Below are 25,113 nucleotides of genomic sequence, written 5' to 3'. Positions count from 1 at the left end.
TGACCATCCTTAAGTCTTAACTTTACATATTTGCAAGAGTCTTGGGTTAGCATGCTAGCTAAACATTCTGCCTAAGAAATCAGATATCCTGCACTTCAGACTTGCCTTCACTTTTGATAACTATGTATGCTAATTAGACACCCCGTGGCTCAGACGGTAAAGCATCTGCCTACACTGTGGGAGATCCGGGTTCCATCCCTGGGTTGGGAAGATCTCCTGGAGAAGGAAATGGCAACCCACTCCAGTATTCTTACCTGGAAAATCCCATGGATAGAGGAACCTGGTAGGCTACAGTCCATCAGGTCGCAAAGAGTCGGACACAACTGAGTGACTTCACTCACTTTCATGCATCACAGCCTTGTTGTGGCGGAGGCACTTGCATAACTCAGTGAAGTTGTGAGCCATCATGTGCAGGGCCACCCAAGACAGATGGATCATAATGAAGGGTTCTGACAAAACGGTGGTCCACTGAAGGAAGAAATGGCAACCCACTCCAATATTCTTGACTGGAGAACCTCATGAACGGTATGAAAAAGCAAAAAGATATGACACTAGAAGAGAGTCCTCCAGCTCAGAAGGTGTCCAATATGCTACTGGAGAAAAACAGAAGGCAATTACTAATAGCTCCAGAAAAATAAAGCACCTGGGCCAAAGTTGAAACAACACTCAGTTATGGATGTATCTGGTGGTGAAAGTAAAGTCTGATGCTGTAAAGAACAGTATTGCATGGGAATTTGTAATGTTAAGTCCATGAATCAAGGTAAGTTGGACATAGTCAAGCAGGAGATGGCAAGAATGTATATCAACATCTTAGGAATCAGTGAACTAAAATGGACTGGAATGGGTGAATTTAATTCAGATGACCATTACATCTACCACTGTGGGCCAGAATCCCATAGAAGAAATGGAGTAGCCCTCATAGTCAACAGAAAAGTCCAAAATCCAATACTTGGGTGCAGCCTCAAAAATGAAAGAATGATCTCAGTTCATTTCCAAGGCAAACCACTGAACGTCACAGTAATCCAAGTCTGTGTCCTAACCTCTCATGCCAAAGAAGCTGAAGTTGACTGGTTCTATGAAGATCTGCAAGACCTTCTAGAACTAACACCAAAAAAGATGTCCTTTTCATCATAGGGGACTGGAATGCAAGCATAGGAAGTCAAGAGATATCTGGAGTAAAGGGCAAGTTTGACCTTGGAGTACAAAATGAAGCAGGATAAAGGCTAACAGAGTTTTGACAAGAGAACACACTGGTCATAGCAAACACCCTCTTCCACCAACACAAGAGACTACCCTACAAATGGACATCACTAGATAATCAATACTGAAATCAGATTGATTATGTTCTTTGCATCCAAAGATGGAAAAGCTCTGTACAGTCAGCAAAAACCAGACTGGGAGCTGACTGTGGCTCAAGTCATGAGCTCCTTATTGCAATATTCAAGCTTAAATTGAACAAAGGAGGGAAAACCACTGCCCATTCAGGTATGACATAGGTCAAATCCCTTATGATTATAGAGTGGAAGTGATAAATAGATTCAAGGGATTAGATTTTGTAGACAGAGTGCCTGAAGAACTATGGATGGAGGATTGTAACATTGTACAGGAGGTAGTGATCAAAACCATCCCAAAGAAAAAGAAATACAAGAAGGGAAAGTGGTTGCCAAAAGAAATACAAGAAGGGAAAGTGGTTGCCTGAAGAGGCTTTACAAATAACTGAGAAAAAAGGGAAAAATAAGCCCAAATTAATGCAGAGTTCCAGAGAAGAGCAAGGAGAGATAAGACCTTCCTAAGTGAACAATGCAAAAAATAGAGGAAAACAATAATTAGAAAGACTAGAGATCTCTTCAAGAAAATTGAAGATATTAAGGGAACATTTCATGCAAGGATGGGGACAATAAACAACAGAAATGGTAAGGATCTAACAGAAGCCGAAGAGGTTAAGATGAGATGGCAAGAATATATAGAAGAACTATACAGAAAAAGTCTTAATAACCTGGATAAACATGATGGTGTGGTCACTTACCTAGAGCCAGACAACCTGCAGCGTGAAGTCAAATTGGCCTTGGGAAGCATTACTACAAACAGAGCTAGTGGAGATAATGGAATTTCAGCTAAGCTATTTAAAATCCTAAAAGATGATGCTGTTAAGGTGCTTCACTCAATATGTCAGCAAATTTGGAAAACTCAGTAGTGGCCACAGGTCTTCAAAAGGTCAATTTTCATCTCAATCTCAAAGAAGACCAATTCCAGAGAATGTTCAGACTCAGTATGTGAATTGAGCACTTCCAATGTACAAGCTGGGTTTTGAAGAGGCAGAGGAACCAGAGAGCAAATTTCCAACATTTGTTAGATCATGGAGAAAATAAGGGAGTTCCAGTAAAGCATCCAATTCTGCTTCATTGGCTATACTAAAACCTTGGACTGTGTGGATAACAATGAACTGTGGGAAATTTCTAAAGAGATGAGAGTACCCGACCACCATACCTGTCTCTTGAGAAACCTGTATGCAGGTCAAGAAGCAACAGTTAGAACCAAACATAGAACAGTGAACTGGTTCAAATTGGGAAAGGAGTTCAAATTGGGAAAAGGCTGTATATTGTCACTCTGCTTATTTAACTTATATGCAGAGTACATCATGTGAAATACTGGACTGGATGATTCACAAGCTGGAATCAAGATTGCTGGGAGAATTATCAACAACTTCAGATATGCAGATGATACCTCTCTGATGGCAGAAAGTGAAGAGAAACTAAAGAGCCTCTTGATGAGGGTGAAAGGAGAAAGTGAAAAAGCTGGCTTAGAACTCAACATTTGAAAAACTAAGATCGTGGCATCCAGTCCCATCACTTCATGGCAAATAGAAGGGGAAAGAGTGGAAACAGTGACAGACTTTATTTTCTTGGGCTCCAAAATCACTGCAGATGGTGACTGCAGCCATGAAATTAAAAGATGCTTGCTCCTTGGAAGAAAAGCTATGACAAACCTCAGTTCAGTTCAGTTGTTCAGTCATGTCCAACTCTTTGTGACCCTATGGACTGCAGCACGCCAGGCCTCCCATCACCAGTTCCTGGAGTTTACTCAAGCTCATGTCCATCGAGTTGGTGATGCTATCCAACCGTCTCATTCTCTGTCGTCCCCTTCTTCTCCTGCCTTTAATCTTTCCCAGCATCAGGGTCTTTTCAGATGAGTCAGTTCTTCGCATCAGGTGACCAAAGTATTGGAGTTTCAGCTTTAGCATCAGTCTTTCCAATGAATATTCAAGACTGATTTCCTTTAGGATGGACTGGTTGGATGTCCTTGCAGTCCAAGGGACTTTCAAGAGTCTTCTCCGACACCACAGTTCAAAAGTGTCAATTCTTCAACACTCAACTTTCTTTATAGTTCAACTCTCATGTCCATACATGACTACTGGAAAAACCGTAGCTTTGACTAGATGGACCTTTGTTGGCAAAATAATGTCTTTGTTTTGTAGTATGCTGTCTAGGTTGGTCATAGCTTTTCTTCCAAGGAGCAAGTGTCTTTTAATTTCATCGCTGAAGTCACCATCTGCAGGAATTTTGGAGCCCCCAAAATAGTCTGTCACTGTTTCCATTGTTTCCCCATCTATTTGCCATGAAGTGATGAGACTGGATGCCGTGATCTTAGTTTTTTGACTGTTGAGTTTTAAGCCAGCTTTTTCACTCTCCTCTTTCACTTTCATCAAGAGGCTCTTTAGTTCTTCTTTGCTTTCTGCCATAAGGGTGCATATTGATATTTCTCCTGGCAGTCTTGATTCCAGCTTGTGCTTCTTCCAGCCCAGCATTTCTCATGATGTACTCTGCATATAAGTTAAATAAGCAGGGTGACAATATACAGCCTTGACAAACTCCTTTCCCTGTTTTTAACCAGTCTGTTGCTCCGTGTCTGGTTCTAACTGTCGCTTTGACCTGCATACAGATTTCTCAAGAGACAGGTCAGGTGATCTGGTATTCCCATCTCTTTCAGAATTTTCCACAGTTTATTGTGATCCACACAGTCCAAGGCTTTGGCATAGTCAATAAAGCAGATGTTGATGTTTTTCTGGAACTCTCTTGCTTTTTTTTATGATCCAATGGATGTTAGCAAATCCTTCCTCAGTAATCAGTGCAAAGAAATAGAGGAATTACAAACCTAGACAGCATATTAAAAAACAGAGAGACCACTTTACTGACAAAGCTCTGTATAGTCAAAGCTATGGTTTTTCCAGCAGTCATGTATGGATGTGAGAGTTAGACCTTAAAGAAGGCTGAGTGCCGAAGAAGTGATGCTTTCAAATTGTGGTGCTGGAGAAGACTCTTGAGAGTACTTTGGACTGCAAGGAGCTCAAACCAGTCAATCCTAAGGAGATCAACCCTAAATATTAATTGGAAGGACTGATGCTGAAGCTGAAGTTCCAATACTTTGGCCACCTGATATGAAGAGCCAACTCATTTTAAAAGACCCTGATGCTGGGAAAGACTGAAGGCAAGAGGAGAGGCGGGAGGCAGAGAATGTGACGGTTAGAAAGCTTTACCAATTCAGTGGACATGAATTTGAGCAAACTTGGGGAGATAGTGGAGGACAGAGGAGGCTGTTATACTGCTGTCCATGGATTCAAAAAAAGGTGGACCCAACTTAGCAACTCTAAAACAAATGCTTTAGACTGAATACCTTCTCTAATGCTAGGTATATTTATCTGTTAAGTAAGGAAAATATTAGTACCAATTTTCCAAAGGTTTTTTGGGATTAAATGAGATGGCGTATGTAAAGGACTGAGCATTATGCCTAGCAAGCTGAGACTGGGAAGTGCCCATAAGTGGCAGTAGTCGTGAAGGTAGTAGCAATAGCAGTAGCAGCAGCAGCAGCAGCTGGTGGAGTAGTAATCATTGGTCAGTACCTACTAGTGATATTTGAGTGTTTTTAAAAACATCGAACTTTGTATTTTTTTGAATATAGAACTAGAAGGTCCCATGAAAGCTCTGGCCTCCATTAGGAAAAATATGGCCAATCCTGATGACTTAGGTTCCATGATGAAAAATATAGGAGTTCCATTACCCCAAGATGTGATTCAAAGTGCACTGAAGAATGTGACTATCATGGGTAAGTATGTAATATGTTTCTAGGATCTTTTATCTTAGCTTACATGCATCTGTTTGAATTTTTCATGAGTTGTTAAAGGGTTTATCTGCTTCATGGATTATCCAAGGCTTTTATACCTACCACCCAGTTAGTTTCTAGTTATTTTCAACAGATCATACCAAGGAAGGATCTATAGAGGATGAGTGTTTGTGTGTGTGCCTGAATGATATGCATTAATCTGTCTTTCTGATTGAATATATATTCAATCTGATTGAATATAGGTATGTATTTAACTATATTTCAAGGTCAAATCCATAAATTATTTTTCAGTCTAGCAGTTATACTATAGCTGTCTACCTCTTATTTCTGGCCACTTATCTTTCCCATGTTCCCTGACATGTTGTTTCTTTCAGATGATGGGATGGTGAATTTAGAAGAGTTTATGGGCAATTTGGTCCATTCAGGATTTTCATCTCCATCTGAAAGTGAGTAAGAATTTTCATTTGAATTGAGGTAGATAATGTGTGTATCATGGATCTCTTGGGAAAACCCCAGATAGGCTTTTGAGATGGTTCTCAGCTGCTTTAAAACTGGCAGAATATTCCAATGTCATTGTTCCACACCTGTCAAATGTGTAGCACAACTGAAAAACACCATGAGTTTTAGAAAGAACTAGTTATCTCTGCTGTCTGAGGGTTTCCCTAATGGTTCAGTGGTATAGAAGCTGCCTGCAATGCAGGAGTTGCTGGAGACACAGGTTCGATCCCTGGGTTGGAAAGATAGCAACCCATTCCAGTACTCTTGCCTGAAAAATCCCATGGACACAGGAGCCTAGTGGGCTATAGTCCAAAACAGCCAAAAAGAGTCCGACACAACTGAGAGTCTGAGCACAGCACAGTTACCTCTGCCGTCTAGTCTGAGCACTAGAGTCTTGACTGCAGTTGTCTTTCACTAAGGGCCTTTTAAAAACAGGAATTGTGTAAATAATGGGCTTCTGATACTAATTTATAACTCTTCACTAAGAAACTGATGGAAACCCTTACTGTTACTATTTGGAGAATTTTTGTTCAGGTTTGAATTTCTCTTCTTTTATTATTCGAAGTTTGTTTGCTTTGGATATTTCTTTGAATGGCTTCCCCCTTTTTCCAATCTCTCCTTATACATGAACTCAAAGTTTAATTTTAGTACTATGTTTGTCAATTATAGTGTTAAAAATACTTTTCTTCTTTTGGTTTGCACAGTATATTTGCAATCTCAAGCCTCTGTGTTTTCTGATGAGCTGCCCTTTTTTGTACTAAGGTATTGGAAAGAATGTTTTATATTTTGTATATTTAGGTGGGAAGAATAATTCTGACTTCAAGCCAAAACTGTATCCACTTTCACATCATTTCACATTGTACATCTTAACATAGTCCTTATGGTTGCAGAAGCTCAGGGTACACTTTTGATCATTTCCACATACTTTTGGATAGGTACACATATATAGTCTTGATATTTATGGAGGGATATTTTGCAGAAATGCCTTCTTTGGGGAAACTTTCTAATGAAATATCTCATCTGTTTTTGAGAACTGGCATTAAAACAAGCATCTCAAATAATAATGTAGTACCTTTTTATGATGATGAGTGGTAACTAGACTTATCATGGTGATCATTTTATAATGTATAAAAATATTAAGTCACTATGTTGTATACCAGAAACTGACATAGTATTGCAATTATACTTCCAAAACAACTCTTTTTCTTTTTCATAAAAAAAGAGATGAGATTTGTGGTTATCAGAGATGAGAAGAGGAGATATTGGAAGAAAGGGGTCATAAGGTTGTAAAAGGAAATGGCAACCCACTCCAGTATTCTTGCCTGGAGAACCCCATGGACAGAGGAGCCTGGTGGGCTATAGTCCATGGGGTTGCAAAGAGTTGCACACAACTGAAGCAACTTAGCAATGGGTCATAAGGTACAAACTTCCAGTTATAAGATAAATAAGTACTACAATATAATTACTAGTGCTGTACATTATATATGAAAGTTAAGAGTGTAAATCCTAAGAGTTCTTATCCCGAGGAAAAAAATTTTATTTTTTTCATTTAATTTTTATGAGATAATGAATGTTCATTAAACTTATTATGATGATCATTTCTTGATGTATCTAAGTCAAATCATTATGCTGTGTACCTTAAGCTTATACAGTGCTGTATGTCAATTATATCTCAGTAAAACTGGAAGGAAAAAAGAAACATATCAAAAGTGCCACTGTATCTTCTGAAGAGATTGTTCATTATGCTATTTAGTGACAAATGTGAAAAATGTCTCTTGAAATTTGGTACCAGAAGAAACTTTCTCTCTCCCAAAGACCAGTATGCTCCTTTGTATAAATGATAACCTGAGTTCCCTTTTCTACCTTAACTACCAGAAAGTTCAGATTTAAATTTAATTTTATTAATTGTAACTATATTGGTTTTGTTATTTACCATCTTCCTCTCATGTATTTTGAATTTTTATTTCTGTCTTAAATACATTTACTTTTCATTTAGTAATTCCTCAAATTGTTTTAGGAAGTGATTGGATATAAATTATAAAATAGCATATCAAAAACTGCTATGAATCCTGGCCCATGGGACATTAATTAGTATGTCATGAAAGAGAGATCAGTGGCTAAACTTGGAAAACACTGAAGTAGAAAACAAACTTTAACAAAATTCTCTGCTGCTAGACTGTTAGAGGATTTCGCAGTTGGCACAGTGGTAAAGAATCTGCCTGCCAAGCAGGAGATGCAGATTCGATCCCTGGGTCAGAAGGGTCCCCTGGAGAAGGAAAAGACAGCCCATCCAGTATTGTTGCCTGGGAAATCCCATGGACAGAGGAGCCTGGTGGGTTACACTCCATGGGTTTGCAAAGGGTCAGACAAAACTGAGCGACTGAGTGACAGCATGCACGCACACACGAAGCTCCATCACCATTCTCAATCTTACTATCTTTACTACATACTCATTTGTCAAGGGTTACCTCAAGTATTAAAAAGCAGAGACATTACTTTGCCAACAAAGGTCCGTCTAGTCAAGGCTATGGTTTTTCCAGTGGTCATGTATGGATGTAAAGTTGGACTATAAAGAAAGCTGAGCGCCAAAGAATTGATGCTTTTGAACTGTGGTGTTGGAGAAGACTGTTGAGAGTCCCTTGGACTGCAAGGAGATCCAACCAGTCCATCCTAAAGGAGATCAGTTCTGAGTGTTCATTGGAAGAACTGATGTTGAAGCTGAAACTCCAATACTTTGGTCACCTGATGCGAAGAGTTGACTCATTTGAAAAGACCCTGATGCTGGGAAAGATTGAGGGCAGGAGGAGAAGAGGACGACAGAGGATGAGATGGTTGGATGGCATCACCGACTCAATGGACTTGGATTTGGGTGGACTCCAGGAGTTGGTGATGGATAGGGAGGCCTGGCATGCTGCGATTCATGGGGTCGCAAAGAGTTGGACACAACTGAGTGACTGAACTGAACTGAACTGAACCTCAAGTTGGTACAGAATCCCTTGTATCACTCATACTGTTTTTTTTCTGTGTTCTTCAGAAGACAATTTGGAAATGCTGTTTTGAAGAATAAAATGGAACAATTGTTTGTTGCTGATATGATAAAATAGAACCTACTTATGCATTGATATATAACTCTTGTGCCCAGTGTCTAAATTCTCTTATTAGTCTTTGTGATTTGGTAGATTCTTTAAGATTTTCTGTGTAAACAATTATGTAATCTGCAAGTAGATACAGTTTTACTTTTTTCATCCCATTTTCCATGCCTTTTATTTCTTTTTCTTGTTCTTCCTTATTTTGTTGTCTAACTCCTTCAATATAATGTTGAACAGAAATGTTGAGAGTGGGTATCTTGCTTTATTCTGATCTTAGGGGTAAAACATTCAGTCTTTCACCATTAAATATGTTAGCTGTAGGTTGTTTTTTTTTAAGTCTCTGTTTGAAGAAATTCCCTTACTCTTTCCAGTTTACTGACAGTTTTTTTTTATCATAAATGAATGATAATTTTGTGAAATTCATTTTCTGTCTTCTAAGATGATAGTTTTGTTTTTGTCCTTTATTCTGTTAACATGGTGAATTAAGATGCCTGATTGTTAAATATTGGTAAATTGTATTTAAAAAATACAAGTTTTATTTTGCAGAGTAAAAAGAGCAGAATTTTCAAACTTAAATAGAAAAACATTTTATGCATAGTGATACGGTACATTCTTGTTTTTCAAAGAAACCCTTTAGCTTGCAAACAGAACCAAAATATAATCCGTTATGTTGAAATTGTGGAAAAGCCCAACCATTAGCAATTTTGTCTACTTTTTTTTAAAAGCAGAATTCTCTTGTATTAACTTTTATATTTGTTTATTTATTTATGCCTGTACTGGGTCTTTGTTGCTTTGTGGAGAGTGGGGGCTACCCTCTGGTTGTGGTGTGTGGGCTTCTCATCGCAGTGGCTTCTCTTGTGGTGGAGCATGGGCTCTAAGCACACAGGCTTCAGTAGTTACAGCATGTGGGCTCAATAGTTGCAGCTCCTGGGCTCTAGAGGACAGGCTCAATAGTTGTGGTACATGGGCTTAGTTGCTCCAAGGTGTATTAGATCTTCCTGACCCAGGGATCGAACCCATGTCTCCTGCATTGGCAGGTGGATTCTTTACCACTGAGGCACCAGGGAAATCCCTGTCTACTATTTTTGTATCACTACAAAATGTGAAAAAAAGTGGAGCCTGGCATGCTGCCATTCATGGAGTTGCAAAGAGTCGGTCATAAGTTGTGACTCAACTCACTAAGTTAAGTGACTGAACAGTATGTTTCATACTTATGCATTATGAGGACATTAACTTCTAGATCTCTCTGAATATGATAGAGGTCTTTATTAGTTTAAATTATCTTTCCTTTTCTGTGTAATCTGTTTCTACAGTTAAGAATTGAGACACTGAACTAATCATGCTTGAGAGCCAGAATAAATTTGTTTTATTTTTGTATATGGAAATTGGTTGATCTCTTTTGGTTTCTCAGATGAATGACTAAGAACCCTGTGTATATGAATGAAATATGCTGCTTGGCAAGCCTTGCTTTAGGGAGAGCTGGTAAAGCGGCTTCTTAAATGGTAGAATAAATTAAGCTTTAGTTTCATTCACCAAAATTCACCTTGACAGCTGTGGTTTTCTTTCTTTCTTACTGGAGAGTTCTCCAGTATTTTGGCCAGGAAGCAGGTGCTGAACTGCGTGTTCCTCTGTGACTCAGGGATTTTGGAAAATGAGAAAGGAGTGACTTACTGATACAAATAAATGCTCCATAGATAGGCTTTCGGTTAATCCTTTAATTTTCTGATTCTTCCTCCCTCTGCCACCTTACTTCTCCCCTCAGTATCTGCTAAAATTGAGCATTGAGTTTTTCGGGGAGTTTTTCTGGGCAAATAATCCTTTATCTACTTAGAGCCTCCTTCTTTGTAAATTCTAGACTGTGATTTCCTCTACTTTTTTTATTTATCACATTTATTTGTTTGCTTTTTTACTATATATTTCCCCAAAGTAGCATGTGAACTATTGATAGGAACTTTCTCTGTTTTGCTCACTGCCGTTGTCACTAGCATGTAGGCTAGTGTCCATCACATAAAATGACTTAAACAAATGTTTAATGAATAAATAGATGAACTAACATACTTTGTTCTCTTTCATAAATATTAAACTTTTATTCTACTTTTTCCTACTTATTTTTTCCACATATTCTTTTTGTTGTTTATTCCCTTCTCCCATCATTTTAATCTGTTTAATTGGGTCTTTGAAAGAAGAGGAGAAAAACATGTCTTCATTGCTAGATTTTAGGATATTTATGAGAATATTTTTCATGGAAAAAAAGTCTTGCATTTTGGGTAAAACAACCTATTTAAAAAATTTTGAGACCTTTATTACTATTTGGTGAATATAATCAATGATAGTAATTAATTTAAGAATTAAGTCTCTAATCAAACCACTGCCTTCAAGTTATATTTATATGGCCCAATTGTCCATGTTACTCTAATAATACCCAACAGTTTTTACTTTGTCTTTAGCTCATTTATCGAGAGCTACTGAGGCACTTCTATTTTAATCCCTATGTTCTACTGAACAGCTCTCACTGTAAAATGTGGCATTTCATATTTAAAATCATTAGAAAATCTCAATTTCATATTATTCACTTTCTATGTCTTCAAAGAAAAAATCGAGATCAGTAACCTGGATAATTTCATGGATGATATGGGAATTGAACTTACATGTAAAGAACATAAAGAGCTGGTAAATCATCTCCCAGCTAGTGGTGAGCATTTCAGTAATTTTGGTATCTTGCAAAGAATGCTTTTAGGCTTAATTATAAGAAATATTCATATTTCTCTTTAAAGTACTATAAAAGTACACAGAAATATCTAGTACCAAAGGTGTGAATGTGTATGTGTACTTTATTATTATTGTGATTTTTGAAATGAACATTCAGGCTTTAAGTGAATATTAAGATTGTTATGCAGAAAGTATTAATATCTGGGCCCTAAATATCACCAACTAAGCTAGGTAGTCTCATGAGGTACTAAGCTAGGTAATCTCATCATCAAGGTCAGTGAAAGGCCAGACCATAAGCAGGGAAAAGTAGAAAATTAGAGGAGATGGAAATGTGAAAATGAAGAATAAGAAAAGAAAACTAGTTACGTTCTGCCTCGTAAGCTAGTAAGAATAGCCTATGGCAGAAGTGTCATGAAATTCTAATTTTATTTAGGTTAAATTGTCATAGTAATAAAGGTAGATTTCATTCATACTGCTATGTATCAGGGACTATACCTCCTTCACAGTATTATTTCAAGAATTAAGGAAATAACATAAGTAATTTAAAAATAAATATTAGGGTTTTTTTCCCTCCTGTATATTGAAACAGTGTCTAAATATATATATGTATTTATGTATGTATGTAAAGAGCTTCCCAGGTGGCTCTAGTGGTAAAGAACCTGCCTGCCAATGCAGGAGATGTAAGAGACTCGTGTTCGATCCCTGGGTTGGGAAGATCCCCTGCAGGAGGGCATGGCAACCCACTCCAGTATTCTTGCCTGGAGAATCCCATGGACAGAGGAGCCTGGCAGGCTACAGTCCATAGGGTCGCACAGAGTTGGACATGACTGAAGCAACTTAACATGCATGTATGTAAAAGAAGTCAATAACTTGCTACTCTAATAAAATGGTGGCTCATAATAGCTAAGAATTGTAGTCTTTAATGAGGAAGAAATAGGTATAATCCCTTGTGATTTATTTTTAGTTTGCTCATTTATTTATACAACAAACATTTATTATGGACCTTGTATGTGCCAGATAAAGATGAATTAGGTCTATTCATGCCAGTAAGGAATTTATAGTTTATTTGGAGACAGGAGACAAGTATGAAGAAAAAATGCAAATTAAAGTTCTAAAAGGTCTACGTTATTGAGAATAAATAGACAACATTTGCCATGGAGGAGGAAATGACAACCAATGGACAGAGGAGCCTGGCTGGCTATAGTCCATGGGGTTGTAAAAGAGACAAAGATGAATCAACGACTGAGCATACACAGAGACAGTATTTGGGAAAGGATGAAAAGATGGAAGGAGAAAGGGAATAATGGTTGCTTTCAGACAACTGAATCTGTTGTGGTAGTTTAGGAAAAAAAGAGCTGATGTAAAGGAGGCAAGGTTGTATTACAGAGGGCCTGGACTTTATCCTACAGGTAATACTGCAGGGGGAGCCACTATAGTTTTTCTTATCTGAGAGTGGTATCATGTTTTGTTCTCTACTCCCAAAAGTTACTGGACTAAAGACTACAGAAGATAACTCAAGAGCTGTCTTAAATTCTAAAATGTATTTTTTCACTTATTGGTCACTTTTAAGTACCATGAAAATAGCTATAGTGTATTGCATTTGGCTTCCCTCATAGCTCAGTCATTATAGGATTTCCCTGCAATGAAGGAGACAGCGTTTGATTCCTGGATGGGGAAGACCCCCTGGGTATTCCATTTGAGAAAGCAAATAATTTTTGAAAGATTTGCTTTTCATACTGATTTTTGTAACTTTAAATATTATGCCTTTTTATGACTTCCCATATCAATTATTGTTTCTGTTTAAAACTTTGTCTATCTTGCAGCTGATGAGAAGATAAATCAGCTCAAATTGATGGATACCATGAATACTCTTGAAGGTGAGTGAGTAATAAGAAGACATAAAACTAAAGTCTTGAACCTTTGCAATAATACTTTAATGAAGTGTATTAAGGTTTTGTTTATGCATATTCACAATAAAAAATCTTGGAGAATACGAGGGAAGCATAGAGAGGGCAAAAAGATAAATATCACCCTTAGTTTACAATCAAAGACAAAGATAACCATTTTTTGGTATCAGTTCTGGCAACCCACTCTAGTATTCTTGCCTGGAGAATCTCATGGACTATAGCCTGCCAGTCTACTCTGTCCACTGTGTTGCAAGAGTCGTACATAACTTAGCGACTAAACCACCTAAACGACAGTTCAGTTCAGTTGCTCAGTTGTGTCCGACTCTTTGCTGTCCCATGGACTGCAGCATGCCAGGCCTCCCTGTCCATTTCCAACTCCTGAAGCTTGCTCAAACTCATGTCCATCAAGTTGGTGATGACATCCAACCATCTTATCCTCTATCATCCCCTTCTCCTCCTGCCTTCACTCTTTCCCAGCATCAGGGTCTTTTCTAATGAGTTAGTTCTTTGCAACAGGTGGCCAGTGTATTGGAGCTTCGGCTTCAGCATCAGTCCTTCCAGTGAATATTCAGAACTGACTTCCTTTAGGATTGACTAGTTTGATCTTATTGCAGTCCAAGGGACTCTCAAGAGTCTTCTCCAACACCCCAGTTCAAGAGCATCAATTCTCTGGTGCCGAACCTTTTTTATAGTCCAACTCTCACATCCACACATGACTACTGGAAGAAACAACTTGCACAGAATTTTTTGGATTTGACTTTTATTCATATTATTTCGTGAATAGTAAAGTGCTAATCATATTTTATTGATTGATAGATAATTTGCATCTATTAATACTGAGTTTTATGGACAGAGTCTTTATTATTGTAACAGTGGACAGTTTACATGATTTCTTTATATATATATATATATATATATATATATATTTACGTATTTTCTAAATAATGTAATTTACTCTGGCTTTCTTAAAGTGGCCATATTCTTGACCTGCATGGAAACAATGATGTTATAAATCTGCAATAAGTAAATCAAATTACTTCAGTGAATAAGTAACTAGTTAGAAATCTAGAGGAGTGAGATGAAGTAGAAAGAAAAAATCCTGCTCCTAGAATAGGTGGTAACTAGTGGCAAAAAAAATTGAATTATTGGGAAGATTTCAAATCTTCTTTACTCTTTTAGAGAGAAATGCAAATCCTTATTGCACCAATGGAAAAACTTTGGCATATATGAGAATGACTTCTCTCATTGCCAAAGATAATAGCATAGTACTATTGTTCCTATCAAGCATAGGTTTAATTTCAAAAATGTAGTTTGTGTGATTTACAATTATGATATAAAAAATGGTGTCTCTCTGTGGAAAAAAGATGTATTTAACAATTTGAAGTATGTAACCACACAGACCTGTGTTCAAATACTGGCTCTACAAGCTACTAGCTGTGCAATTCTAGGCAGGTAACACTTCTCTCAGCCTCAGTCACACCATTTGTGAAACTGAAATATTGTGGATACCTAACTTATGTTATTTGAGGATAGACTGAAATGGTGAAAATATAGTATATAAAAATAACTAGATTATTATCTACATGGTGAAATTTAGTGGGCAGTTATTAACTTTGCATTTTTAAAATTTGGTTTAGGCTTGTCATCACAGGTATAATTGGTTATTACATATGGATTAATGATATCAGATTTTATTTTGATTTTGTTATTTATTTTATATTAGTTTTAGAACAAACTTTATTCTGCATATTTGTTTTTTACATTGAGACTGAGAAGCACAAAGTACAGAAATAGTGTCCTTATCCCAGACATAATATATGTATGAAATATATATTTATATATGAAATATATTTTTATGTATAATATGTATTATATTTGTTGATGTTCAATCACTCATTTGTGTCTGACTCTTTGTGACCCCATGGACTACAGCAATCCAGGCTTCCCTGTCCATCACTATCTCCCGGAGTTTGCTCAAACTCATGTCTGTTGAGTCACTGATGACATCCAACCATCTCATCCTCTGTTGCCCTCTTCTCCTCCTGCTCTCAATCTTTCCCAGCATCAGGGTCTTTTCCAATAAGCTGACTCTTCACATTAGGTGATCAAAACATTGGAGCTTCAGATTCAGCATCAGTCTGTTCAGTGAATATTCAGGGTCGATTTCCTTTAGGTTTGACTGGTTTGGTTTCCTTGCTGTCCAAAGGACTCTAAGAGCCTTCTCCACCACCACAATTTGAAAGCATCAATTCTTCAGCACTCAGCCTTCTTTATAGTCCAACTTTCACATTCATACATGACTATGGAAAAACCATAGCTTTGACTGTATGGACCTTTGTTGGCAAAGCGATGTCTCTTCTCTGCTTTTTAATACACTGTCTAGTATCATCATAGCTTTTCTTCCAAGGAGCAAGTGACTTAATTTCATGGCTGTAGTCACCATCCACAGTGATTTTGGAGCCCAATAAAGTCTGTCACTGTTTCCTTTTGTTCCCCAGTTATTTGCCATGAAGTGATGGGACTGGATGTCATGGTCTTAGTTTTTTGAATGTGGAGTTTTAAGTCAGTTTTTTCACTCTCCTCTTTCACCTTCATCATTATGTAAGATAATCCAATATTTATATATACTTATATAATATATAAATTATATATAATGCACAAACATACATACATACATATATATGTAATGTATATATGCATGCTTACAGATGTATGTGAGAGTTTGTAGACATATGTGTGTGTTTGTGTGTGTTTAATTTACCTCATTTTTCTTAAGGAGGGAAAGTTAATACTCAAAAGTTAAGCAATGTTCTGGAGAAGATGGAAGTGGAGCTCACAAATAAGGAATTTCAGAATCTATCAGAACATTTACCAGTTGATAGCATTTCTGTCTTTACTGATGTTTTCAGAGAAAGTCAGATATTGTATGAGGATTCATTAACCACCTTTATTTTCCCATATTGGAGTTTTCAAATGTAATTAGAAAGGTTAAATCTTAATTGCACTTAAACATCTTCTCTTGTAAGTCTTACTTGTCACCAGCAGGCAGAAGGAATATCTGAGAATGATTCAGCTGTCAGTGACATGCTTGGACTTAGGAAGAGAAAACAGACAAAGGTAAATCAGAACACAGATGAGTGGAAGTAGAAGAAAAGAGGAGGTCTGAAAGTAAGCTAGCAAGAAAGGAGGAGGGGAAGAGAAGGTTAGGCTATTGGACTTTCAGTAGTTCCTGGGCTGCAAATGGGAAGTGAATGGAAGCTGCTCAGTCGTGTCTAACTCTTTGTGACCCCGTGGACTGTAGACTGCCAGGCTCCTCTGTCCGTGGAATTCTCCAGGCAAGAATACTGGAGTGGGTTGCCATTCCCTTCTCCAGGCCAACTCAGGCATGGAACCTGGGTCTCCTGCACTGCAGGCAGATTTTTTACCAACTGAGCAAACAGGGCCTGGAAAATGCGGTTAGGCTAAGGGCCCATAGGTGTGATATGACTCTTATTCCATCACTGCAGTTTCCTGATTCTGAGTCAAATCTTTATTTTATATTTTTGGAGTGTAATATCAGAGTTGATATATAAAGTACTTTACTGTGAAAGGTGTTTCTTTTTTATAGCTAGTGAGAAGATAGATCTAAATACACTTCTGGATGAAATTAAAGTTCTTACAGATGAGTGCAAAATTCTGACTAGAATAAAAAATCTTAATTCTTATTGATGAGCTGTTCACAATATAGAATCTGCAGTTCTTTGGTTATCTGAATTTTAATCATAGCAGCCATTGCATTCCTTGTACAAGATTTTTAACTAAGTTGAATTTTTATGGGTGATCTGTTTTGAAGTTGCCACTTTTTGAAAAAAAATGTATATTGTCTCCATAGAATTTGGTCAATAGAAACTAAACCAAAATTCAATGAAGAGGGAAAGTTTGCATTTATTAGCCAAAGTCAATGTTTATATTTCTGGCCCCAAGGAGAACTTCTTGAAGAAAATATAGGAGAATAATTTTATGACCTTACGAGAGACAAAGATTTCTTAGATGACAAAGAGTTATAAGCATGAAATTAAAAATTAATGGGTATCATAAAAATTAGAAACTTCTCTTTGTGAAAGTTAAGAAAGTGAAAAGGCAAGATATAGACTGAAAGAAAATATTTTCAAAACATGGGTGACAAAGAACTAATATCAAGAATATCAAGAACTCTTACAACTTAGTAATAAAAAGACAAATCAATAAAAGTTGGTTTATCTGTTCAATTTGAACAGAGATTTCACACAAGAAAATATATAAATGGCTAATGACCACAGGAAGGAATGCTGAGCATTACTAGTCATCAGAAAAATGCAATTTAAGTCATTATTAGGCACCACACTAAAGATCCATTAGAATAGGAAAAAATTAAAAGATGGACAGTATCAAGCATTGGCAAGATTTGGAGCATACAATATCTAGAGGGTATACTAACCACAGTGGAGATCTGTATGTCAGTTTCTCATAAAGTTGAACATAAATTTACCATAAGACCCAGCAACTTCACTCCTAGTTATTTTTCCAGGAGAAATTAATACATATGTATTAAGTGTTTGTGCATGAATATTCATAGCAACTTTATTCAGTCCATCAACCCATGTAGGTATAAACAAAGTGGAGTATATTCATGAAATGCTGCTCAACAAATGAACAATTTACTGATTCAAAACATGCTGGATGAGCCTCCAAAACATTATCTAAATGAAAGAAGACACTCGAAATAATACCTAGTGTATGATGCTATTTTATGAAATTCTGGAAGAGTAAATCTAATAACAGAAAGCAACCTGGTGACTGCTTGGGTTTATGTTTTAGAGGGATTGACTTCAAAAAAGGATTTATATTTTAGAAGGAGAATAGAAAGAATGAGTGGACTTGAAGTTAGCAAGCCATCATATTACTAATGTGAATGAAAAATGTCCTGTTTATCTCAGTAGCCCTGCTGCTTGGCAGAGTGTCTTCAATGTTGAGTTGTTGAATGAATAAATGAATAAGGAATGGTTGTCTTAAAACAATAAATAAATGAAAAGTGTTCTAATTATTCCACTTTGATTTCATTTGGAAAGTCTATTGTGCAAAATTCTAAAACAAATTTTAACCTTCAAAATTTATTTATTCAATGTTGGAACCTTCCACAGTGTTAATAAATTATTAAATACTTACCTTTTATTATAGCTGAGAGAAAAATAAATCAGATGAGACCAACAGATACCATGGAGCCTCTTAAAGGTAAGATGAAAAGGCAGCAAAACAGATCCTTTTGCTTTGATTCTTATACGGTTTCCTAGTAATTAGATTGCCACCCTCTATATATTAATTATTTTTATTAGTTATTTAGATTTATCAGTTAATATACCGTGATAAACTATTTTGTATCTTGCTTTGTTACTCAGTCACTAAGTGGTGTCTGACTCTTTACGACCTCATGGATTGCAGCACTCCAGGCTTCCCTGGGCTTCATTATAGAATTCCAGTTTTGATAAGTGAGAAGAAAATCAAGCTCTGGATCTAAGAAGCAAAGAGTGAAGTAGAGAACTCAGGATTATCAGCAATGGAGACTTTCTTTCTAGATAGTATGGACAACAAAAATAAATCTTATTTATTGGTCTAAAGTTTTATATTAGATTGCTTGCCTTAAGTGCTATAATTCAGTTAGTTAACATTTGCTGAGTTCTTTAGATGCAGAAGGAAGATAAAGTGGTGAATCAGACAATGTTCCTGCTTTCATGGAGATTTCATTTTCTTAGTAGATGGGGGAAAAATTAATCAAAAAATGAAATAATTTCAGAAAGCAGTAAGTGCTTCTTTTTCTATAAAAATAGAAGGTAATAGGATTAAGGGTGGTGGGGTGGGGGGGGGGGCTGCATTAGATCAGTTAGGAAATGCCAGGTGGAGGTGGAGGCATTTGAGCTGAGATTTGGACTCAGCCTCCTTTTAGAATTTTGTGTTGAATAAGCTGTTTTTCTGGGCTTCCCTGGTGACTCTGAGGTAAAGTATCCACCTTCTGTACAAGAAGCTGCAGGGTTTGATCCCTGGGTCAGGAAGATTCTCCTGGAGGAGGGCATGGCAACCCACTCCAGTATTCTTGCCTGGAGAATCCCATGGACAGAGGAGACTGGTGGGCTACAGTCCATAGGGTTGCAAAGATTCGGGCACAACTGAAACAACTTATCTTGTACACATGCAAGCTGTTTTTCAACATAAGCCTAATAAAATAAATTCTAATTCTAATATTAAAGTTCATTGCCAGTTGGATAGATTTTGAACATAATAATGACAATACATAGACATCGTTGTCATGTTGTACAGTGATAACATCTTCGTCATAGCCCTTTCTCTTTTCCAAGAGAGAAATGATATAAATAATCTTGACATCATTTTAGAGAAAACAGAAATTAATTTCTCTGATAAAGGAATTGAAGAACTGTCATCCAGTTGGCTAGCTGACTTTGGGGCATTATAGATTCCATTATTTTTTTTTCCAAAGGGAACTTGGGATTGTTGGTTTATGATTTCACATTCCTAAAATTCTAGTTTTTTAGTTTCCTGAAGACAATTGATATATATGTTATGAGAATTCAGTCCTATCCTAAGCAATTTCCTTTTCCTTAATTGAGCACCACCTTCACAATAATTTAGGGTATTCTGTGTTTATTGAGCTGAATATATGCAAAACCTGAGCTGGGTTCTGTAGAAGTGAGTTGTAAAATGTATAAAGCTTGGTATTTGTTCTTAAAGTTGCATTTGATTAAAGGGGAAAGATAATTTATAAGCAAAAAAATATAAGTGAAAATAACTTGGAGATTAGGAAAAATGCTAAGTATGGTTATTGTCAGATTTAAGAGTATTGATGCAGTATTAACTCTAAACTCCAACCCCCCCGCCACAGCCTGTTGATTTAATGGAATGGAGTAAGTGCTGATTTAGGAATCTGACAGATATAGTTTTCCTTCTCATACTAACTTTGTGACTTTAGAAAAATTTTTAACTTTTCTGAGGCTCGGTTTCTTTGTTAAAAAATATCATGATAACTTAGCAGGAGTTTGAGATATGGTGTATGAAAACACCCATCACAATACATGGCTTGATAGACAGTCATTAAATTTAGTTTTCTTTCCTTTTCTGAGTGAAAGAGAGCAGATTAGAAAGGACAGAAAACCAAATCAAAATGATGGATTTGGAGGAAAATACTTTTAAATCTTTAAACTTTCATTCTAATGCTGTAAATAGAGTTTAATATCTTAGTACAGAAACCAAAAGGACATATATACTATTTTGAATACTCATTTTTTCATGATTTTATCTTGTGGGGAGGGATTATAGAAATGCAGTTGTAGTGAAAATCATGGGACAATTAATTTTTTATGCTGTTTCACAGTTAAGAATTTCATTTTGCATTTTTGAATTTTATTGTGATCTCTGTGATTTGTAAATTGTCTTACAGCTGATGGGAAAGTTGAACTGAATAAAATAATGAATGATGCTAAAGCTGTTCCAGGTTAGAAATTGATGTAAGACTGAAATAGTAGTGCTTTTAAAACATAGCTTTGCATCAGTATTCTGAATTATATAACCATCACTTTATTAACCTCTTATAACTCCTGCCACTTTATTAACTAATAAAATATTTTATTTGCAACCCTATGAACTGTAGCCCACCAGGCTCATCTGTCCATGGAATTCTCCAGGCCAGAATACTGGAGTGGGTAGCCATTCCCTTCTCCAGGGGATCTTCCCAAGCCAGAAATTGAACTGGGATCTCTTGCATTGCAGGTAGATTCGTTATCAGCTGAGTTACTTGGGAAGCCCTGAATTATGTAACCATTACCTTATAACTCCTGCCACTTTATTAACTAATAAAATATTTTCTCTAATGAACTTCTTTGAATTTCAGTATTTTTTGAAATAAAACTACTGATTTCTTGACAGAAGTCCTCCATGCTGCAGAGGTTTTACTAATAGCATGCTTCACTTTGCCATACTTTGGAAATATGAAACCTATGTTTCATGATAAAAATAATGCACAATGAAAATAATAATAACTATTATTTAGTGGGTACTTTCTAACATGTAGCCAGCATTTATTAATATTATATACATGAGGTAGGTAGTATTATAATCTATATCTTATAGATGGGGCATCAGAGTCTTAGAGGGTAAATATCAGGATAAAGTGTATGCTTTTTTGTTTTTAGATTTCACCTGTATGTTTATAGACAACCAGCCTCATAATTCAAGAGAAAATAATAATAATACTACCTATTAATATAATCATTATTGTTACTGATATATAATATAATTTCAATGGACAGTTTTATAACTACATGTCATACTAATCTGACCTGAGATTATAAGAGATTACCAGAACACAATTCCATTTTAGACTATGTAATTAACTGAAGATATCATCTTTGTTCTCATCTATAGTTGAATTAGAGTGATACTATATAAGCATAAGTGGTATTGTACTTACATTGAAACTTAAATAATTCTTAAATGTCCTTCTGGGTTCTTTTCCTAACTTCTCAAAAGAAAGAAAATTGATTCCAGTGATTTTGAAAATATTCAGGGAAACATGACAATTCAACCCACAGATAAGCTAAATGTTTAGCTACTGAAAACTTTGTCAGTGGATGAAAAACATTTTCCTTCAAGAGAGTTTTGTTTTGAGGCTTGTATATGGTAATTTCTAGATCTATACCTATCTGATTAGATATGTTAAGAAAAATATTCCCTTCTCCAGGGGATCTTCCTGACCCAGGAATCAAATCCAGGTCTCTTGCATTGCAGGTGGATTCTTTACCATCTGAGCCACCAGGAAATCCCAGATGTAACTATCTTGAAAGGGAAAATGTTTGTGATTTAGTTTTTAGTGCATTGATGCTAGCAAACCATTTACTCATGGTTTTTGCCATCAAGATTGAACAGTATTTAATGGTACTCTGGAATCAGTGATAAGCCTAAAGTGTAAATATAAAAAAGACAGAAATGAGTCTAAGAGGAACAGAAGGAGAAAGTAGGAAAGTATTCAGAAAGAGAAAAAATCTTCAATAGGTTGTGTATATGGCAGGATCAAATTTAACACAGTACAAACATTAGTGTGCAGTAAGTGAGAGTGGTGTTCTTTATTTTTTCTAACTGACTTCATTGCCTTCCCAGTCCCCTTTCTATTTTGGCTGTGAGTGGGGTTGAAGACAGTGGAAGGTGAGAGGGCAGGATTTAAACTGGCCACCTAAAAGTAATTCAGTTCATTCTGATTTAAAGTAAAAGATGTCTTTTTAGTTGACCTAGTTTGTTTTAGGAAATCCTCAGTTTTTCAAGCCTTTCTCCCCTTCCCCTCATAAAGGTATCCCACTATAAGAAAAAGCTTGTATATCCTCCTGGTGGTAGAGGAGGGTAGCTAGACCTTGTGTTGTCCTCTGGGCTCTTGATGGCCTCTTTAACAATGTTTCATATTTCGTGAGTCCTGAACATGCTGGTGACCTCTCCTGTTGAAGTCCACTGCTTAAGGAACTTATGGTCTGTTTTCTTAGCAAAGTCAAGGTTCTCTGGTCCTTCCTTCACTAACTTGGCTGAGCTTTAGACTCATTGTTGATGAGGTCCTTTGAGTCTCAGTCAAGTGTTCTATCAGTCCCCAAACTGTGCTATCTCATAGCCTCTGTTAAGCATTATATTTCCCTTGATTTGGTGACCCATTCACTTCTATCTCTGACTCACTAGGAGTATGTGGAATAGCTGAATATCTTCCATATCATGCCAAAAGCCAAAGCGGGCAAAGGGGTATTTCCAGCCCTCTCTCTGCCTAAACACACCATACCACAATATCTGGTGACAATGGCATTGCTGTCTGGGCACCCTATAAGATGGCAACATTACAGAGTTCCAAATGGAAGCAAGACACAAGTACTCCTTAATTTTTTTATACCCTCGCTCCCATCCCACCAACATACCTTCTATTTTACCTCCTTTCAAGGTTTGACTTAGAGAGACGAGTTGGGAATAGACTTAGATAGGGATGGGGCGTTTGACAGCAAAAACAATTAAACCTACTTTCTTTAGAAAGAGAGAGATAAAAGGAGGGAGGAAAAGAGGGTGGGAGGAAGGGAGAGAGGAAGAGAGAAAGAGAAATAGATAAAGATAGATTTAAAAAGAAAGGTGTATCTTTATCTCTCGCTCTCCAAGTTGCATTTTCTTAAGTTTCCCTGATATGGGGCTTCCCTGATAGCTCAGTTGGTAAGGAATCTGCATGCAATGCAGGAGACTCCAGTTCAATTCCTGGGTCGGGAAGATCCACTGGAGAATGGATAGGCTACCCACTCCAGTATTCTTGGGCTTCCCTTGTGACTTAGCTGGTAAAGAATCCGCCCGCAATGTGGGAGACCTGATTCAGTCCCTGGGTTGGGAAGATCCCCTGGAGAGGGGAAAGGGTACCCACTCCAGTATTCTTGCCTGGAGAATTCCATGGACTATACAATCCATGGGTCACAAAGAGTTGGACACGACTGAGTGACTTTCACTTTCACTTTCAAGCCATAAAGTAGACTTTTCCTGTCCTTTTCTAATCAAATGTGGGTGAAAAAGAAAGAGGAAAGGAGCTTCCCTATGTCATCCTTTGGTCTTTCAACCCTCTAGTTTATTATTTAATGTCAGATGTTCAAGTTTGCTTTGTAAAAGTAGTTTCTGAAAATTAAAAATATGCTTTTTTTCCCTTTGAGTGATATACATTCTATGATTTGAATAGGGAAAAGTTTCACAGGAGAAAAAAAAAATGAAGTCCCTCAGTCGTGTGCAACTATTTGTGACCCCATGGATTGTAGCTTATCAGGCTCCTCCGTCCGTGGGATTTTCCAGGCAAGAGTACTGGAGTGGGTTGCCATTTCCTTTTCCAGAGGATATTCCCGACCCAGGGATCGAACCTGGGTCTCCTGCATTGTAGGCAGACGCTTTACCATCTGAGCCACCAGGGAAGTTCACAGAAGAAAGGAAATATGAAAAAGAAAAATACGCTAGTACAATTTAAAATATTTTACCTGTGCAGTACATTTCAACATGACAGAATGTTGCTTTAAGGGTGAAAAGACTTTGACCTAGCTTTCATGTTTTTATGGAGATGGGTATTCCTAATCTATAAGGCAAATCAGAAAAGTGTTTTTTTATGAAACTTAAACAGTCTCATGAATTCCATTTCTCTGTGAGTGGAATTTTGCCTTATCTTTAGCTAATAGCAAAGGTGCATCATAGTGAAATCTTAGCTGGTTTTGAAACCTTTCAAAGGTAAGATGGATGATACATTAACTCTCAAATTATCTCCTAGTATCTTATTTCCTAATCATTTGATAAGGAGTTCTGCTACTCTCCAATGTATGGTCCAATATAATTTAAATTATTTTATCTTGGCAGATGTTTTCTATTTTGGGTTTATTTATCTTGGCCATATTGATGTGGATTTTAATAAACTTTCCTAAAGGGGAGGTAGAATTTATTGCTTGAGGTTAGTTATGAAATGCAGAACAAGAGAATAGTCATTCAGTGATATTTATGAGCATAGGCAGTGAATCCAGTTAGAGTTAAAAAGGGAAACCAACCCTACTTTTGTCTCAGAGGTAGCTATTAAAATGTGTCAAGCACCTCTGTATGGCTGACAGAGTTCTAAGTATTTTCGTATATGTTACTTTATACTCAAAGAAGCTCTATGGGACAGACAGGATCACCTTCATCTCATATACCAGAAAACTGGGACTCCCAAGAAGTTGTGTTATTTACCTACATTC

The 25,113-nt window shown here is 36.8% G+C and overlaps 1 protein-coding gene and 1 non-coding gene across 17 annotated transcripts in view; one reads left to right on the top strand and one right to left on the bottom strand.

The window, feature by feature from the left end:
• Positions 1–25,113, top strand: part of EFCAB3 (EF-hand calcium binding domain 3) — a 419,723-nt gene that overhangs the window by 121,144 nt on the left and 273,466 nt on the right. For 14 of the 16 annotated variants that reach the window (XM_070479568.1, XM_070479567.1, XM_070479577.1 and 11 more), the window contains 5 exons: positions 4,957–5,100; positions 5,493–5,564; positions 11,296–11,397; positions 13,238–13,291; positions 18,518–18,571. In XM_070479568.1, coding sequence (XP_070335669.1) covers positions 4,957–5,100; positions 5,493–5,564; positions 11,296–11,397; positions 13,238–13,291; positions 18,518–18,571 — 426 coding nt within the window. The remainder of the gene's footprint in view (positions 1–4,956; positions 5,101–5,492; positions 5,565–11,295; positions 11,398–13,237; positions 13,292–18,517; positions 18,572–25,113) is intronic. The other 2 variants (XM_070479574.1, XM_070479575.1) reach the window with 2 other exon arrangements.
• Positions 24,238–24,309, bottom strand: TRNAC-ACA (transfer RNA cysteine (anticodon ACA)). The gene has a single exon. It is a non-coding gene; the product is annotated as a tRNA-Cys (tRNA).

Source organism: Odocoileus virginianus, chromosome 17, assembly GCF_023699985.2.
Source record: "Odocoileus virginianus isolate 20LAN1187 ecotype Illinois chromosome 17, Ovbor_1.2, whole genome shotgun sequence".
NCBI lineage: Eukaryota > Metazoa > Chordata > Mammalia > Artiodactyla > Cervidae > Odocoileus > Odocoileus virginianus.
Note: the sequence above shows the minus strand (reverse complement) of the source record. Positions and strands in the feature narration are given on the sequence as shown.